Here is a 19,042-nt window from a genome sequence, read left to right as displayed (position 1 = left end):
CAAAGCGCTTATGCGCATCCCGTGCGCAGAATGATGCACTTGAAGCTACACGGAGTTACAGCGCGCAGCGCTCTGCATTGAGAAGTTCAAAGCACAAAGTGAAGAGATATTGATGCGTAGTGTATTGAATATGTGCGTTAGTTTATTGAGCCTTTTCTTTTAACAGTTTTAAATGTCAGTTACTGTGCTCGTGACTAACAATTCATAGTGCTCTCTACTCCAGTCTTGTGATCTAACCAGATATCCGGTAGAAATTTACACGATTTAGAAACAGAACGAAACTCCAGCAAGATACATTCCTTTTATGCAAAACCATTTATCTTTATTTACAGATCAAGTATAACATTAGGAACATTTAATCATCTTGGAGAGAGTTTCATCGTCTTGACTGTCATAACCGAACTTTACGCGCAGTTTGAATGCTGAATGGAGAATGACTGACAGCCGCAGCAGAGAGAAGAATTTACGTGATCTTGACTTGAATATTCATCTGTACCTCACATTAAACTATGGAACAGCTTCAGAACACTTGAAATATAGTGCACGAAAACTTTATTGTGCTTTATGGTTATGTGGCTTTCGTGGGGCTTAATAATAACACAGAATAGTATATGCACTATATCAGATTTGGATCGGTCTCATCTGACCGATACCCCGATCCAGCAGAAAATGCCAGTATCGGAGCGATACCGATACTGAATATCGGATCGGCGCACCCCTAGTATTTTCATTATAGCACTTACAGTATATTAGTTATTTTGTACAAAGATGGGTGTCATTTGAATTCTAAATTGCCTAAGCTATCCTTTTAGTGCTGTAAGCAGACGAATCTCTGGTTAATTGTTAGAGATAAACCAATATAGAGATTTTGGCCAATACTGATACCCAGAAATATGATTTTCCTCTAGATATTGTTTAGATGTCAATCTGCTTTTTTACTGATTATCCTCCTTGCTTCAAAAGTCCAGATACAGGCTTCAAAAGGCACCAAACATCATGTACAGAAGAAAAAGTTTTAAATGTAAAACATGTACAACTGCAGAAAACTGCAAAAATGTGAAAACAGGCATTTTTCTAAAAAAAACAAAAAAGGAAAATATACAATACAGAGTATTTTATTATAAGGGTAAACATTTTATTTTATTTGTGTTTAACAAAAGATATGAGGTCCCATGATTATTTGGCTATAAATGATCAACTCAAAATATATTGGCCTATTTTACTTATTGGACAGATACCATTAATATTTAAAATTATATTTACAAATTACAGTAAGTTTATTCTTTGTAATAATAGTTCATTCTTTGTAATTTTAACAGCCATCATGCAAACGTTACTAGAATTTACACCATGCATTTAGGCAATTTTAAAATGGTATTTTCCAGGCTTATTGTCTGCATTCCAGGCTTATTCTGTGACACTGGGAATATATATTAACATTTTTAACGCCTTTGAAGTCTTATGGCTATGCTTTTGAAATACTTTTCGATTTTGGAAGTTCCAAGTAAATTTCACAAACAGTTGCAAAGAAACGGCGACTTCCTATTAGACTTTAAAGACTCCCTTTGGTGAAAATCAAGTTTTTAACATCGTTTACATGTCTGTTTGGTGTCTAGTTTGACCTGTTGAACTTGGACAGTCCTTTAACTGGAAAATAACAAATATTATTTATAAAATTCTCCTCTTCCCAACATCGATTCCCTCAAAATCTTTTTCCCACTGTAGACTTTTTTTTTGTTGTTGTTGTTGTTGTTGTTTTGTTTTCAAACTTTCTTTGAAGTACTTTATTTAGGTCAGCTGCATATTTAGAAAAATGCTAACAAAAAGACAGCCCTAGATCTGTTTGTTCAGGATGGAGACAATGAGGAATGAAAACAGGGGGTCGACCGGTCCTTTTAAACAGAGGAATCAGCTGGGCCTGCACTCCGCCACCCTTCATCCGCCTCTCTGCATCTTTCTCGTTCTCCAAGATAAACAAAAACAGCACTGCTGGGGCCTTGGTCTATCCAGGAGGGGTTGGTTCAGAGATGAAGAATGACTTGAGGATACGGAGAAATGTGTGGCGTAATCCTCCAGGAATAGGGGAAGAGAACAGAGGAAGTGGGGGCCTTTTTCCTCTATTTCCCTCTGTCTGTCCCTCTCTCACTTACATCTGGCTTGGCCCTTGTAGGATAGATATTCTTGGAAACAAGCCCCCAGATGTCCTTACAGTTCTGCTTCTCAGGAAAACTATATGGCTCAGAAGTTATTAGCAGACAAACCCTTAAAAATAAAGATTCTAAAAGAGGGTTTTCTCAGTGATGCTAAAGAAGATCCTTTCTGGGTTCCCCAAAGAACCTTACAGTGAACATTTCTTAAAAAACTATTATTTTTCTTAGTGTAAAGAACATTTTAATAATCTAAACACCTTTTTCCACTATGAAGAACCTGTGCAATGGAAAGGATTCAGGGATGGATGTTGAAGTTTCTTCATGGAACCATAAATGCCAATAAAGCACCTTTTTAAAGAGTGTAGCTCACTAGGCAAAATGTTCTGTTCTGGGAAACATTTACATCTCAGTTTTTTCTCAGATGTGTTTTTTACAATTCATTAAAAGAAATAAAAAGAATCCAGACAACTCAAGACTTTTCATTGCAGACTTTGATATCTTGGCTAATCTGAGAACAGTATGAGATGTTGTTGAGATAGCACTACTGAGGAGAAGAACAGTCTAAGGCAGGCATGGGCAAACTCGGTTCTGGAGGGCTGGTGACCTGCATAGTTTTGCTCCAACTCTGATAAAACTCACCTGTCTGTAGCCTTTTAGAGCTGAACTCTGCAGGGACACCGGCCCTCCAGGACCGAGTTTGCCCATGCCTGGTCTAAGGACATAAAAATCTCCATTTGCCCTCCATTTAGCCTCTCAGCTGTCTAGGAATTGTTAAAGTGATCTTATTTGTGTGTTTTCTTTCCTATGGTGCACGATCAGATCATTCACTTTGATCCAGAAATATCAGACCAAACAATGCCTGAAAACACTGTACTTCCTCTCCTGCTGCTTTTCTCAGTGCAGAGCTCTAGCATTCTCAACATACAACAAACTAAGCCAAAAGCAGCATTCTCGAATAATACATCTTCCTACGTGTCTTCCATCACCCAAGAGTCATTTATAGTTTAACCGACTTAATTCTTTTCCTCACCTCCTCATGGCCCGGTAGTGGTCTGAGGGTGGTTACTGCTGAGGTGGAGCTCTGCTGTGTATGGAGAGGTCAGACAGACAGTGGTTTTCTATTTGAGGAGCTCTGACCCTGACATCTCTAGTTTATTTGTGTCTCTCCTCTCAGCTCTCTAATTCATCATACAGCCCCCTCTTACCTCAGCTTTGTTCACCACCTGTATTTATGGTCCTTTTTCAGCCAATGCCATGTAAATAAAGACAAAGAGAACACAGATGCAGCTAAGACTTTCTGTGGTACAAACATGGAGATGTTAGGCAGAATTTTTGCACTGCTACACACAAAGAAAGTCAATAAGGACAGATATTGGTAAGCACCAAAAAAGATAAGCACCATAGAAGTACACTGAAAAAAAAAAATCTGTGTAGAATTTTTGGTCAAACATTATTTTAAGGTCCAATTCTCGCTATTAACAAACCATTAACTACGACTTTTGCCTCAATAAACTCCTAATTTGCTGCTTATTAATAGTTAGTAAGGTACTTGTTAAGTTTAGGTATTGGGTAGGATTAGGGATGTAGAATCTGGTCATGCAAAATATGTGCATTGTAAGCACTAATAAACAGCCAATATGTTAATAATAGGCATGCTAATAAGCAACTAGTTAATAGTGAGAATCGGTCCCTATACTAAAGTGTTACTGAATTGTCACTTGGAATTTCCAAGTAAGTTTCACAATCAATTACAAAAAAACGGCGCATTTTGCTAAATTTGATGTCAATGATGGCCAGTGCTATTAGTTCTTAAAGGTCTTTTAAAGACTCCCTGTGGTTTATATGTCTGTCTGGTGTTTTTAATGTGCTTAAAGTCAAACCATGTGCAAATTCATCAGTCAACACCATTGTTGAGCATTTTCCCCTTAAAACTGCAGTGTACCAAAGATGTTCTCAAAAACACGGTTTGAAACAGCCCCTGCTTTCTATCGTTAAAGGCATGTAAGCAGTCCCGTCAACCTGCAGGGTTGTTCATGTCCACTTGTCATAGGTTTCTATTTATATTGTGTTTTTGCAGTGTTGAGCAGTGTAGCCAAATCACAAACAAATCATTTTGATTTCTTTAAAGGGGTCATATGATGGTATTTTAAAGATCATTATTTTGTGTATTTGGTGTAACAGAATATGTTGAAATGCTTTAATGTTCAAAAAACACATTATTTTTAAAATACTGTACATTATTGTAGGTCCTCTATGCCCCGCCTCTCTCAAACACGTCGTTTTCAACAAAGCCCCTGTTAGAACGAGCCGTTTTAGGCAGGCGTGGTTGACTCTTAACTTTTATAAAGAATATCTCTTTGGATTTGAGACTTTGGTCTTTGCAACTTTACAGATCTTCTTTATGCACCAAGAGCTTGTAACACTCCAAAGAGAAAGGAAAACTTGAAATCGCATCATATGACCCCTTTAATACAATGGCCAATCTGAGGTGTTTAAGTTAGTCAGAATCCACTCTTGAGTTCTGATCTCCATGCTGAGTTCTGCACGTTCACGAATCTTCCCATTAGAACAAAGTGTAGACCAATGTAAAAAAGAGATTCACTGTGCAGAGTAGAGCTTTATTGATTATAACAAAATGAGAATGTGATGAACTAAGATTAGTGACAGCATTTTAGTGATTTTATGGGGAGTGCGCTTTGATTTGATTGATTTTGAGCTGTAAGGGATAAAATCAGTGACTGCAGGCAGGGCCGGATTTACCTCTTATCGTGACATAGGCAAAACAATTGTTTGGGCCCCCCTTCCTTATTAATAGGCCTATATAATATTACCACCCCAGCAAACAAAAATATTTCGTAATCAGTGGAAACCGTTACAGTGTTTTCTAACGCAATAAGCGCTTGCATTCAGTCAATAAAAATTGAATGTCTTAATTTGTGTCGTGGCCACATTACCACTTCGGGAGTGCATTATTTCTCTAATGATTTTAACGGCCTGGTCACAACCACACCTCAAGATATTGTTCAGATGATTTATTTCAAGATAAACCTTCCGTTGCAAATTCCAAAACATCATTTTAAAACTAATAACAGAGGCTTGGGCCATTGATATGCAGTTATTAGAGAGAGAGAGAGAGAGAGATTATGCGCGTGTGAATACGTGCGTCTGTGCGTCTCTCAGCAGTGTTCAGCCAGCAGCGTCTACTAATAGCGAATCTTTAAGTTGAACTGCTTCAAGAACCTCGTTACTGAGAAATGTCATGTAGCTTTTCAGCTGCGAAACTATTTTACTGATAAATTCGCGGGGCAGAGCTGATGACAAGTTTCTGTCCGCGTCTCCGCGTGTGTGCGCCTGTGAGAGAGAACCGGAGAAAGCGTGATTTCCGTACATAAAAAAGGTGGAAAACATGGAAATAGTTTGTCATTTTTTTACCCTATTGTTTGTTATATTTATTTGCTCAATGTCTTCTGGTGTTTTGGTTCTTTTACTGTTAATTGTTGATAGCCCATAGTATAACAAAAAGTATTATATATCTCTTCATTGTGTTTGGGCCCCCCTGGATGAGCGAGCATAGGTAAGTGCCTAGAATGCCTATGCGTAAATCCGGCCCTGACTGCAGGGGTACTTTAACCAAATATTACAAGCCAATTTTGAATAAGCATAAGTGTGCCTTAGATTTAAGAGCTACAGTACCTCTGAGGGGAAGATTTTAAATGAATAAAAACTTTGGTATGTTCTTAAACATTTTTATGGCATCAAAATGCTATTGTACACCCCACACATGAAATGTGTAAATAAGAATTGTGACAAAGAATTTAAGAATCCGTTCCCATTATCTTTTCCATTTGTGGCCACGTTTTTTTAATTCATTCCCTTGTTTTTTTTTTTTTAGCAGCCCATGGTCATTGGGGAAAGAGCTGCCTACACACTCTTCAAAACTCTATTTTTATGTACCACAGAAGAATGTAAGTCAAATGGGTTTGGAATGACATGAGGGTATGTAATTCAGACAGAAATCGATGAACTACTCCTTTAACTTATATAATGTAGTATGTCTGTCATTTAGTGTGATTTTGTGTACTGGAGATGTTATTAGAGAGAGAGAGAGAGAGAGATTATGCGCGTGTGAATACGTGCGTCTGTGCGTCTCTCAGCAGTGTTCAGCCAGCAGCGTCTACTAATAGCGAATCTTTAAGTTGAACTGCTTCAAGAACCTCGTTACTGAGAAATGTCATGTAGCTTTTCAGCTGCGAAACTATTTTACTGATAAATTCGCGGGGCAGAGCTGATGACAAGTTTCTGTCCGCGTCTCCGCGTGTGTGCGCCTGTGAGAGAGAACCGGAGAAAGCGTGATTTCCGTACATAAAAAAGGTGGAAAACATGGAAATAGTTTGTCATTTTTTTACCCTATTGTTTGTTATATTTATTTGCTCAATGTCTTCTGGTGTTTTGGTTCTTTTACTGTTAATTGTTGATAGCCCATAGTATAACAAAAAGTATTATATATCTCTTCATTGTGTTTGGGCCCCCCTGGATGAGCGAGCATAGGTAAGTGCCTAGAATGCCTATGCGTAAATCCGGCCCTGACTGCAGGGGTACTTTAACCAAATATTACAAGCCAATTTTGAATAAGCATAAGTGTGCCTTAGATTTAAGAGCTACAGTACCTCTGAGGGGAAGATTTTAAATGAATAAAAACTTTGGTATGTTCTTAAACATTTTTATGGCATCAAAATGCTATTGTACACCCCACACATGAAATGTGTAAATAAGAATTGTGACAAAGAATTTAAGAATCCGTTCCCATTATCTTTTCCATTTGTGGCCACGTTTTTTTAATTCATTCCCTTGTTTTTTTTTTTTTAGCAGCCCATGGTCATTGGGGAAAGAGCTGCCTACACACTCTTCAAAACTCTATTTTTATGTACCACAGAAGAATGTAAGTCAAATGGGTTTGGAATGACATGAGGGTATGTAATTCAGACAGAAATCGATGAACTACTCCTTTAACTTATATAATGTAGTATGTCTGTCATTTAGTGTGATTTTGTGTACTGGAGATGGCCATGGAGATTGTACGCTGCTATTCTCTAAAAGCCTGTCTCTCATATTGCAATGAAGTCACTACTCGTCATGGCTTTGTTAGATAACAGCCGACAGTGCTGGAGAGGATGTGGACCCATCATTGAAAGCCCTTTCTGTGTGTGTTGACAATCCAGCTGCAATGTATGTGTGCGTTTGCTGTCTCCAACCATGCAATTAAATGTGGACTCTATTAACGTGTGTCAAGTGCTTATGAACGTCTATATACATAGTAAATCTCTCAGTAAGAATTCTGTTTCTCAGCGTATAAACAGCTGAGATGTGTTAATAATCTTAAAACCAATGACTCAAAACCATAAACATACAATTACACTGTCTAAGAGTCGTATTTATAGAGGAAGTGACATTTTCTTTGCTACCAGACAATTTAGGCTCACCACTACACGCTGACATGAGTAAGCTTGCTTTCTGTTTCTACTGCAGAAGCTGAAAATACATCTGGCTTTGTTCCAAGCTGAAATGTAAGCTCCATCGGTGGGCCAATATTGTTTAAACTGATGGAAAACTACCAGGTTGTATTCTGTCTGTCTTGCATCCACTCTCTGACTCGGTCTTTTGAAGAGAGTAAGGTTGATTTCCTGTCACTGGATGCTGTGTTTGCTTTTTGGAAAACTACCAGGTTGTATTCTGTCTGTCTTGCATCCACTCTCTGTCTCGGTCTTTTGAAGAGAGTAAGGTTGATTTCCTGTCACTGGATGCTGTGTTTGCTTTTTAAAGCTGGGTCCCAGTGTACTGATGGAGACTACTGTTTTTATAACATTTGTACCCCTCCTCTTGCGCTTTCTTTCTGCTCTGATGACATTATCCACCCAACCCCCCCATCCCTGCACACTCAGACCATCCAGGATGTGACTCCGTGCTTCTCTGCCTCACTCCCAGCATTCCTGCACCACACACACACACACACCCCCCGATCGCCTCCTGAAGCCCGTGCAGAATTGTGTACACTAGTGAGTGTTTATTTGGCTGTGTATGTGTGTATAATCACCCTCTCTGGGCCACCTGTGCTATAAGAGACAGGACAGGCATGTGAGGAATGTCAGTCTACATGATTGTGCAGGTCTCTTGTCAGAGGAACTGAACGCTCTCTCCTCCACATCATGAGTAGACACGCCCCTTACTGCTGATTGGCTACAAGTTTGTTTTGCTAGTCGGCCCGAATCAGTTTTTTAAAGCGTTTTTGGAAAATCGCTTACCCCACCTTTAAATGTGCATCTGATTACAGCCTATGTGGGATTACACAAGTTTTGTATTTTAAAGAGAACCGGTTCTAACAAAGAATAATTTGCTTTTAGGGTTAAAATAATTTCTTTATATGAAATTCGAATGGTATGACAATTAGAGATTAGACTATATGTGTATATATACACATATTCACACAATGCTGATGTTGTTAACATTAACAATTTGAGAACAAAGTGTAACAATAATAATAATTTGCACGGTTTGAAGTGATATGAGCTAACTGATTGTTATATTTAATCACCATTGGTAGTGCAATTTATTGTAATACTTTTTTCCTCAGTTGGTCAGAACAAAAGTGGCTTCTTACTTGTTCAGATGACAATATCCAGTGAAAATTTTTATTTGGGTCATATATTCCAAGACGTAGGCTAGAATCTGTGATTCTGAAGTACAGTATCCACACCAGTGCAGTGACTGACAGCCACACATACACCTCAAAACATGAGATTCATCCGCGCTGGAGCCGTGCTGGTGCACAACCCACGTTAAGAAAATAATTCCACAAGTAACTGCAATTGCAGGTTTCAAACAGAGATGGCGACAAAGAGGCTAAACTTACGGACTGCAGCTTTAAAATTAGAATCAAGTGCTTTATGTGTGGTTTAATATAGCTGCTTTTCCACCGAAATTACCTGGAACTTTTTTCCCTCAGACCTGTTGCTGTCTGCGTTTCCACTGCGGCCTTAATGTACCGTGAAAATTAGGCAAATAAGTTAGTCTGGTGACGTAGGACTGCGCGCGACTGCTCCTCCCAGTCCAGGGCTGTTTCTCAATACCAAGTACGCAAATTTCGGACTTGCATCCTCGGTAGTTCGGACTTCGCAAGTTCGACTCGGAAGTGTGAACTCCCGGAGACAGGACGACGCAAGTCCGGTAATTCTGCAAATGGAACTGCAGCGTACTTGATAACGTCAGTCTGCTCGCCTTGGCTACTGCAATTTCCCTCACTGTATTTACAGTAAGATGAAATATGACATCAAACACCACTGCCTCTTTTCGTTTTCATTTAAGCAGGCTATTAATAGCCGCAGAAATGTAGTTCAGGCAACGTACATACATTACAATAAAACAAAATATTATATCAAACAGCATTGCCTCTTTTCATTTTCATTTTAATAAAGTTATAAATATATAAAAACAAAATTATATAAATATATAAAGTTATGAAACATAACTTTGTGCTCAGCCAAAAGGATATGACCTGGAACAAATAATAGATTCATGAGACCAAAGACTGCCCGTTAGATTTCCCCAAAACAAATTGTTTAACCACTACATGAGCACTGAGCGCCCGGTGACTGCCTGGAGCTCACATCTCCGAAATCGGCGAAGCACATTTTCAAATAGTTTTCAATTTCAATTTTCAAATGTCTTTATAAATATACCGCAGATTTGATTTTAAAACAACTCTTAAAACTACATTTTATTACACAATAACATCAATATTCACAAAATTATGCGAATAAATGGTGGTTTTAATACAGTGCTGCATGAACTCAACCAGTCAGCATGTTTAGTGCCCAAGTCCCACCCCCGAAAGTCCCGGACCTTTGAAAAAGTACTACCTCATGAGCAGGGACATTCTGAGGGACAAATATTTACCCGGAACTTTATTTAGATCCTGGTTCCTGCGGTGGAAACACACCGAGTACCCGGCCCAAAGTCCCTAGTTCCTGGGGAAAGTTTCTGGGCTTTATGTTAGTCAGCACATTTATTTAAAGAATGACAAAAGATTAATAAAATAATGATTTACAATTTGGCATTTTTACTAAGTGCACTTTTTAAAAGTGCATTTAAGTGAGTTAAACAGTCATGAAAGTGTATTCTCTTTAATGGCCTTTTATTTCATTAATATTATAGTATGTGCAAGTAAAATATACTTTTAAGATTTGAAGTGCACACTCAATACAATTAAGAGCACTTAATTGAGCACAATTCTTTTTCACAAGGGATAGTTCATCTTAGAAATGTAAATTCTGTCATCATCTATTTACCATCATGTGATTCCATACTTTCGTCTATAGAACACAAAAGGAGATTTTTTTCTTTATAATACAGTACAACAAAGGGAGAGGGCTATCAGGATCCAAAAAGGATGTAAAAGCCCCATAAAAGCCATCCATATGTTGCTACATAGTGTCTCTGATGCCATACGATAACTTTGTGAGAAATAGATCATCATTATTTGCTGATAATTTTTCCCTCCACTGCTCTCAAATATCATTTGTGCTTGTACACTTTGAAACGTGACACAGCACAAGGTTCAACAGGTCAGTGATGCCAAACATCATTGGCTCCCGCATATCTCATGGCTAATGCACTTTTCAGTGTTTTGAATTGACACACAAGTGCAAATGAAATGTGGTAACTATCACAGAATGGAAGATCTGCAGTGAATAACTTCTCACAAAAATCTATTCTATGGCTTTATTTAAGTATAGCACACAGGTCATTTTTATTGTGGTTTTTGTCATTTTTTTGAGTTTAACAGCCAATAGTCACTGTCTATTTTTGGACATTATTTAAAATGTCTTCATTTATGTTTCACAAAAGGAAAAAGGTGTTCATGTTGCACTTTTTTTTGTGAGAACTATTCCTTTAAAATTTTATTTAGTTGGTTCAATGGTACTCCATGTTATTATTTTCTGTCTGATGTATTTTTTCATTTTTCTTTAATCTCTATATTTCACATAAAACAAGACATTTTAGGATGGATGCCTCGAACACACCGGGTTATAAATGTCAAGAGTGTAGCACAGATGGTGGGATTCTTCACATGGTTCCTTCCTCACTGTCCCTCTGTGGGTGACGTCCTTACTGAAGAACTTCTGACCTGCTCGAGAGACGGCTAATGAACTTCTCTTCTTCTCTTCATCTCAGCCCCAATGGCCCAGCTGAGGATGGAGCTTCTATCGGGGTCTCCTTTCAAATCTAACATCTGATTCTAAATCAAAAGATGTTTGTGAAGTGTTGGGACTCTGAGGGCCCAGTAGGGGCTGATGAGGGCTGAACCCAAGAGGGTCGCCACTGGCCCTTTGCCCTGTTCCCAAACTACATGCACTCATACAAAGAAGAATGACTGCACTGGGACATACAGGAAGTAGCAGGAAGTCCAGTGAAACACAATGAGATAACAGTCTAGAGTGTGTGAGGTCCATCCCAATATTTTAATTGATGTAACAACAGTTCTTTTGCTTCTGTGTCCTTTGTTTTCTGTCACACGCTATTATTGTTTTGTTGTAAATTTGGTAGACTGAATTTAAACATGGTAAAACGTGACAGTACTACACTAAATTAAGGACTAGTTCACCCAGAAATAACATTTATTCCTCATGTCATTCTAAACCTATAATACGACCATTCATCTTACAATATATTTAATATTCTCTCATAATTTTTGTCCATCCATTGAAAGTCCTCACAACCAAATTTTTATTTCAGAAGCTCAGAAATGTTTGTGGGACATGCAAGAACAAAACTCATTGGTTCTCACACTTCAAGAAAGCATGTTTGAGCTTTTGCTTACCATATTTGGTGATCGATCTCTATGTATTTGCATTTATCAATGTGTATATTGAAATAAAATCCTAAATTAAATATGTTCACTTTATAAAGCCAAATTTTGGTTGCACTGGACTGTCATTGGATACAAAAAAATATATGAGAAAATGTATAAAACAAATCTTCATTTGTGTTTTGAATATGAAAAAAAGGTTTAGAATGTTATGAGGGTGAATAAAAGATGACTGAATTTTCAATTTGGGATGAATTAACCTTTATTAAAATATTTAATAACAAATACATACTAAGCAGGGCATGTGTAGAACTTTATGAAAGACAGGTGTTCCATTTCTGTTCCAAATTCTGCATTTTTGCAGATTTCTCTCTATAATATAAACATTTAATTGAAAACAGACATGAATAATTCCTGTCAAAGATCATTATGACACACTAGTAAACTTCATGAGGGTTCAGCATCTCACTGCCTAGAAACACATTCAAAACCAAGAGAAATATATCCAGTACTTTATTCAATACTAGCTTTAAAACTGCTCCAGTGAACATTCACCTGAATCAGTGATTGATTTCACTTGAATCATTGATTCCCTTTTGGTTAATGCAAATCAATAATAACTGAGTATTTGAGAGAAGACTTCACTGTGCTAGTACTGCTGTGTATTGATATACAGTATCTCTGGTGAGCTCTGAAAACTGGTAATGCTGTCATGAGACAGTGTTCTCAAATGTATGTGCAGTCTGACACCACTCATCAGGTACTTTTATAATAGCAGCTTTTAAAATGAACATAAATTAATGCAAAATACAGTGACAGATACTTTTGAAAACTGATGTTATACGCCAACATTCAAAAGTTTTGGGGTCAGTAAGTTTTTTTTTAAGAAATTCATACTTTTATTCAGCAAGGATGCATTAAACTAATAAAAAGTAAAGACTTGCATTGATACAAAAAAAGTTATATTTCATATAGACTAAATGCTGTTCTTTTCATTCATAAAAGAACCCTGAGGGGGAAAAAACACTATCATGGTTTCCACAAAAAAATATTATGCAGCATAGCTGGTTTCAACATTGATAATGACATTCTTGAGCACCAAATCAGCATATTAGAATGATTTCTGAAGGATCATGTGACACTGAAGACTGGAGTAATGATGCTGAAAATTCAGCTTTGCATTCACAGGAATAAATTACATTTTAATATATACTGAAATAAAAGACCAATATTTTAAATTGTAATAATATTTCACAATATTACTGCTTTTGCTGTTTTTGATCTAACAAAAAAAAAAAAATGTAGTAAATTAATATCCCAAATTTAATATATTATAATTTATATTATATATAACATTATGTTCTGAAGCCAACCATTAATTCCAGTGGCCAATATGGGCATACAGACTATTCTGTCAGTTATTACCAGTGCCTTTCTTGCGTGTAGCATTAATTTAAGCATAATTGGTCAGTCTCCGGTTACAGGTTTGGAATGAATATCCTCTGAAAACAATCGGCAGCTGGTTGATTGTGCATCTATAGCATGCATCTTTTTAAAAAAAGGAAAAAAGAATAGTGCATACAGATGGCCTCAGAGCAAACAGACATACACTTAAGAGCTAACAACTCCTATTTCAGTTACATGGTGTTTTTAAACTTTTCTCTTTCTCTTTCTCCTTGTAGAATATAGATGTGACAAACTTCAGCAGCAGCTGGAGTGATGGCCTGGCATTCTGTGCTCTGTTACACACCTATCTGCCTGCACACATCCCTTACCAAGAGCTCATCAGCCAAGACAAGGTACTCACAAACACACATATATTTGTTACACTGGTTAGTGAAGTGTCTTTGTAGATCATCGCACTTTAGTGCCTGACACATTTAGCAATCAAGCATAGCGTTTTAACAGTCAAGGTTTCCTTTCTTCTGACCTGCCAGATGTAATGAATTACATGCTTTCATGGATTAGTGTTGACAGAATACATGAACAGACGGCACACGGAAAGGTGTAGAAACAACATACATAACAAATAAACGGCTGCTTTGCCCTCCCTGTGTGTTTATTCAATCATACACACACCCACGAACAGGCAAAGCGCCGCAGTCTTTAGTGTGACAAATTGCAGCCATAAGTATAATAGTGATTACAGGATGAGATGGTACATTATGCTTTTGAATTATTCACAAAGCCTCTTTGGGCTACTGAAAGGCCTCGTTGTGTGGAAGCTTCATCACTCTCTAGAGCATCGCTAGAGAATTCAGCTGGGTTTAGACACCTGCTTTTCCCTATTGTAAATAATATTCAGCGAGTGCTGTTTTCTCCCTATAGGGGCGAAACCTCACCCTGGCTTTCCAAGCAGCCGAAAGCATTGGTATTAAGCCCTCTCTGGTGAGTCTATGTTCACAGAAACACACACACACACACACACACACATAATTCATTCATTTATTCAGTTAAGAAATAATAATTTATCATTATTTATTATTTTAAAGTGAGTAAAATTCATCCATATGATCCAGGGTTATTGTAGTTAACTAAAAAAATAAAAACAATAAAAAACATTTTGTTACGTGAAATCATACCAGAATTAGAAGTAAAATTAAATGTAAAATAACTAAAACGTAATATATTTCAGCTAGTTGCCAAGACAATATTTCCCATTTAAATTAGTTTAACTTAAACTACTAAACTTAAAAAAAAAACGAAGCTGAAATACAAACTATATATTTAACTAATAATAAACCTCAAAATTACTACAACTTTAATTAAAATTAAAATGAAGATATAAAAAATAAAAACCATTCCAGTAAAAAAAAACAGTTTGTTTCCTTTTTTGTGCTTCAAACTTCATTTGTTTACTATTTGAATAATTGAACAATATGGTGTGACCATAAAAACTAAATAGTAACTAAATTACACTGAAATAACACTGATAATGATCTCAATACGTTTACTCCTGTGTGGATTATTTTATTGGATTGTATAATTTTTAATAAATAGATAATAAATAACTCTTAACTCATGAGTCTAAATATAAATTAATACTGTTATAATCAAACAAGCATGATTACGGCAAATAATTACAGCAAACAGCAAAAGACAACCTCAGTAGATTTTGGCTTTCCCTGGTAAATAATTTGCACATCTTTAATCACTGCTTTGTGTGCCTGACACAGCGAGCACATTTAAATACAGGTCATTTGCATCTGCACTGTAACTGTGAGCCAAAGATGGACTGTTGAAGAGGCTGTAAATTCAGCAGTTCAGGCATTCAGGCAGCTGTAATCAACTTTACTGAATCATATGTAAATACTACACAAAATCTAAAAGAAAATCATTTAAAAATCTGCCTCAAAGCAATTTTATTTTATTTTTTTAACTACAGGAGGTCACAAATTTAAGTCTTGCTGAACTGACCATTGACACTGCATCAGTTTTTCAGTAGATTAGATTTGCATTCCGCTTTACAGAGTCACAGAGTTAAGCCCATGGATGGTGTGTTTATTCACTACAATCTGATGATTTATCTGGTTTTGTTTAATTTCTTACATGTAACAAATTTTCAAAACAGATTATTTAATTGTTAATTTTATAGGCTGTGTGATTATTTAAAACTACTTGGAATCCCCTCAATCTCAGATACACTTCTCCATACATCAGTTTTCTTTAATGTACATGGTCAGAGCTATGTCACATAAAATAAAAATAAAAAAACAGGTTCATATTTTCTTCCATCTTTCCATCACTGCAGCAGCTGAGCTCTACCGTCATCTCTTATATTGGTTATCCCTCCCCAAAATTGCTATTTATTTGCATAAAGTTGATATAAAAGACTAAAAGTGTCCATAATCAATGATTATTACATTATATTCATAATAGTCGAATGTAATAGTAATACTTGATGATTCTGTAGAAATTGTGTCTGTGAATCATACATATTTCTTTCATTCATTATTCATGTTTTTTTTTACCCAATTTCAAAATCCTGAAACTTCCTCTGCCAGGTTAACATTGTAAACACCAGATTTTCATTGTGATGTTTAGACTGTCAGACTCCAAAGTATCTTACAATCTATCTATCAGCTGCATTTATTGAAAACAATACACAATACAATATTCTGACATACAGTCATGTGAAAAACTGAAGTCTTTGAATTCTATGGTTTTGTGATCACGACATTAAAAAATTCATCCTTTGCAAGTCTTAACCTCAAATGACCGACTATACATGACATATTACACTGTGTCATTATTTAGCAAAAACTAGGCCAAAAAGGCCATGTGTGAAAAACTAAATGCATCCTTACTACTTTCATAAGAATTGAGAATGCCCTTGATTAATTGATGATCAGCAAGCATGGTCAGGAGCATTCTGGTTTGTGTTAACACAATGCCAAGGAGGAAAGTCAGCAATAAATGTTAGAGAAGCAATTGTTACTGCCCGTCAATATCGGGAGGCGTAGGCCTGTCGCGATAATTAAATAACCGTCTAATCGCGATTATTTGATCTAACCGCGGTTGTTTCAGACAACCGCGATTATTGTGCTTTTTATACGAGACAAGGGGGAGTCATACACCAAACGAAACAGAAGAGCACCAGTTTGCTTTTCATGCACTGTATAGCCTATACAGGGCTCCAGACTCATTCTTCCCACTGGTCGCTCTTTTGCAACTAACTTTCCCAGCTGGTCGCACGAGCACATGATTTGGTCAGCAATATATTTTTTTTTTTTTGCGCTACAACATGGGATTATTCAATGCATGCTGATGAACTTTTATCAAAGTTTATAGTTATATGGAAACGAAAACAAAAGATGGATTCTTTGTTATTCTTAATTAAAAAGCACAACAACAATAAATCAGTAAGATACAATGACAAACTTGCTTACAAAACGTCTATTAACAAAAACGAATAAGATGAGGCATGGCACCACATGCTGTATTATATACGACTAATAAATTACATAATTATTTACTGATCCCTTAAATTAATCACAATTATATAATGAAAGCCATAAAAACAGACAATTAATCATGATAATCGGCATAATTGTCAAAGCCCTAAAACAGACAATTAATCGCAATAACCGTGACTATTTTTAGACAATTAATTGTCAGCCAAATTTCATAATCGTGACAGCCCTAGGTTATAAAGCCATTTCTAAACAATTTGAAGTCTACAGTAAGGAAGATTAAAGAGCTACATCTCAGACTGTACAGGCCTTAGTTAGCATGTTAGATGATAATGACATTTGTCATGACAGTACAGTTAGAAAAAGACTGGAAAAGTATGGCTTTTTTGGAAGGATGGAAAGCTTCTTCTCTCTAAAAAGAACATTGCAGCATGGCTTATGCTTGCAAAGTTGCATATGAACAAACCAGAAAACTACGAAAAAACAAAAAAGGACAGTGTTCCATCCTTTGGACAGATGAGATCAGGGGTTCTCAGCTCTGGCCCTCAAGGTCTACTTTCCTGCAGAGTTAAGCTCCAACCCTAATAAAACACACCTGAAGCTAATCAAGGTCTTCGGGATTACTAGAAAATTACTGCAGGAAAGTGGACCTCGAGGGCCAGAGTTGAGAACCCTGGTGTAGATGTTTGGCCATAATGCACAGCACCACATTTGGCAAAAACCAAACACAGCATATTAGCCAAATACCTCATGCCAACTGTCAAGCACGGTGGTGGAGGGGTCATGATTTGGGCTTGTTTTGCAGCCATAGGATCTGGAAACCATGTAGTTATTGAGTTGACTGTGAACTCCTCTGTATACCAAAGTATTCTAGAGTCAAATGTGAGGCCATCTGTCCTAAAGCTAAAGCTGTATGCAACAACACAGGGCTCCCAAGCACACCAGCAAATCTACAACAGAATGGACAAAAAAAGAAAATAACCAAGATGTTGCAATGGCCCAGTCAAAGTCCAGACCTCAACCTAAAATGCTGTGGCAGGACCTTAAGAGAGCTGTGCATAAACAAATGACTGCAAACCTCAATGAACTGAAGCAACATTGTGAATGATGTGAGAGACTGATAAAGTCATACAGAATTTTTTTTACTTCAAGTTATTGCTGCTAAAGGTGGTTCTACAAGCTGTTGAATCATGGTATACCACACATGGCTTCTCCATTTTGGCTTTATTTTGGTTAAATAAATAAAAGTGTAATATGTAGTGTTGTTCTTCATCTGAGGTTGTATTTACCTAATTTCAAGACCAGATAATTTTTTTTATTATGTCTTGACATGCAAAACCATAGAATTTATAGAGGGTGTGCTTTCTTTTTCACATGACATGACTTTTTTGGCTCATTTCTTGGCTGCTTTGTGCAGAAGTAAGAATGCTAACTGTATCCTGTGTAATTTTGCACACATTTGGTTCCTTTATTTGTGCTTCAAACTCAGTGTGTGTGTGGGATGCGGGAGAATAAAATGATTTACGAGATTCCCGCAAAATAGAAATATCTAAACATAAAATATCTAAAACAAATAATTTGTTATTCATCTATTGCACAAAAGCAACATGAACCCAGTAACATGATTACTTTTAAAAGGAGTAATCAGTAATCAGTAATTTGATTACATTTTCAGAATAACTTGCCCAACACTGTTCAAACTTCATTTGTTTACTATTTGATTAATTCAGTCATTTGGGGTGATGGCTTTTTTTGCAGTAAATGTCCAGTTAATATGGAGATTGTGGCTGCTATTTAAACATATTACATCTCAATGTGTCTCAGAACACTTTTTGTTAGCCACTGACTGTTTAAATACTGACCTGAGGCTGTTTTTATGACTTCATTACAGAAGTGTGCACAATATTTAGACTTGACACATCACTCAGCGGGTTATGTTTGTCCCTTTCAGCATGACTTAACCACAGACACAAAACAGAAACATGCAAAGAGGATTATATCATAAAGATCTGTATCTGACTGTCTGTGTATGGTTTAAAAAAATACATATATATATATATATATATATATATACAGTATCTCACAGAAGTGAGTACACCCCTCACATTTTTGTAAAT

The 19,042-nt window shown here is 36.7% G+C and overlaps 1 protein-coding gene across 3 annotated transcripts in view; it reads left to right on the top strand.

Moving 5' to 3' along the window:
• The window catches only part of specc1 (sperm antigen with calponin homology and coiled-coil domains 1), a 105,520-nt gene that overhangs the window by 71,259 nt on the left and 15,219 nt on the right, over positions 1–19,042 (top strand). For all 3 annotated transcript variants that reach the window (XM_016517314.1, XM_016517315.1, XM_016517316.1), the window contains 2 exons: positions 13,695–13,811; positions 14,341–14,400. In XM_016517314.1, the coding sequence (XP_016372800.1) occupies positions 13,695–13,811; positions 14,341–14,400 (177 nt within the window). The remainder of the gene's footprint in view (positions 1–13,694; positions 13,812–14,340; positions 14,401–19,042) is intronic.

This window comes from Sinocyclocheilus rhinocerous, unplaced genomic scaffold, assembly GCF_001515625.1.
Source record: "Sinocyclocheilus rhinocerous isolate Xijiao unplaced genomic scaffold, SAMN03320098_v1.1 scaffold1319, whole genome shotgun sequence".
In the NCBI taxonomy this organism is placed as follows: domain Eukaryota; kingdom Metazoa; phylum Chordata; class Actinopteri; order Cypriniformes; family Cyprinidae; genus Sinocyclocheilus; species Sinocyclocheilus rhinocerous.
This window is presented reverse-complemented; position numbering and strand designations above follow the sequence as displayed.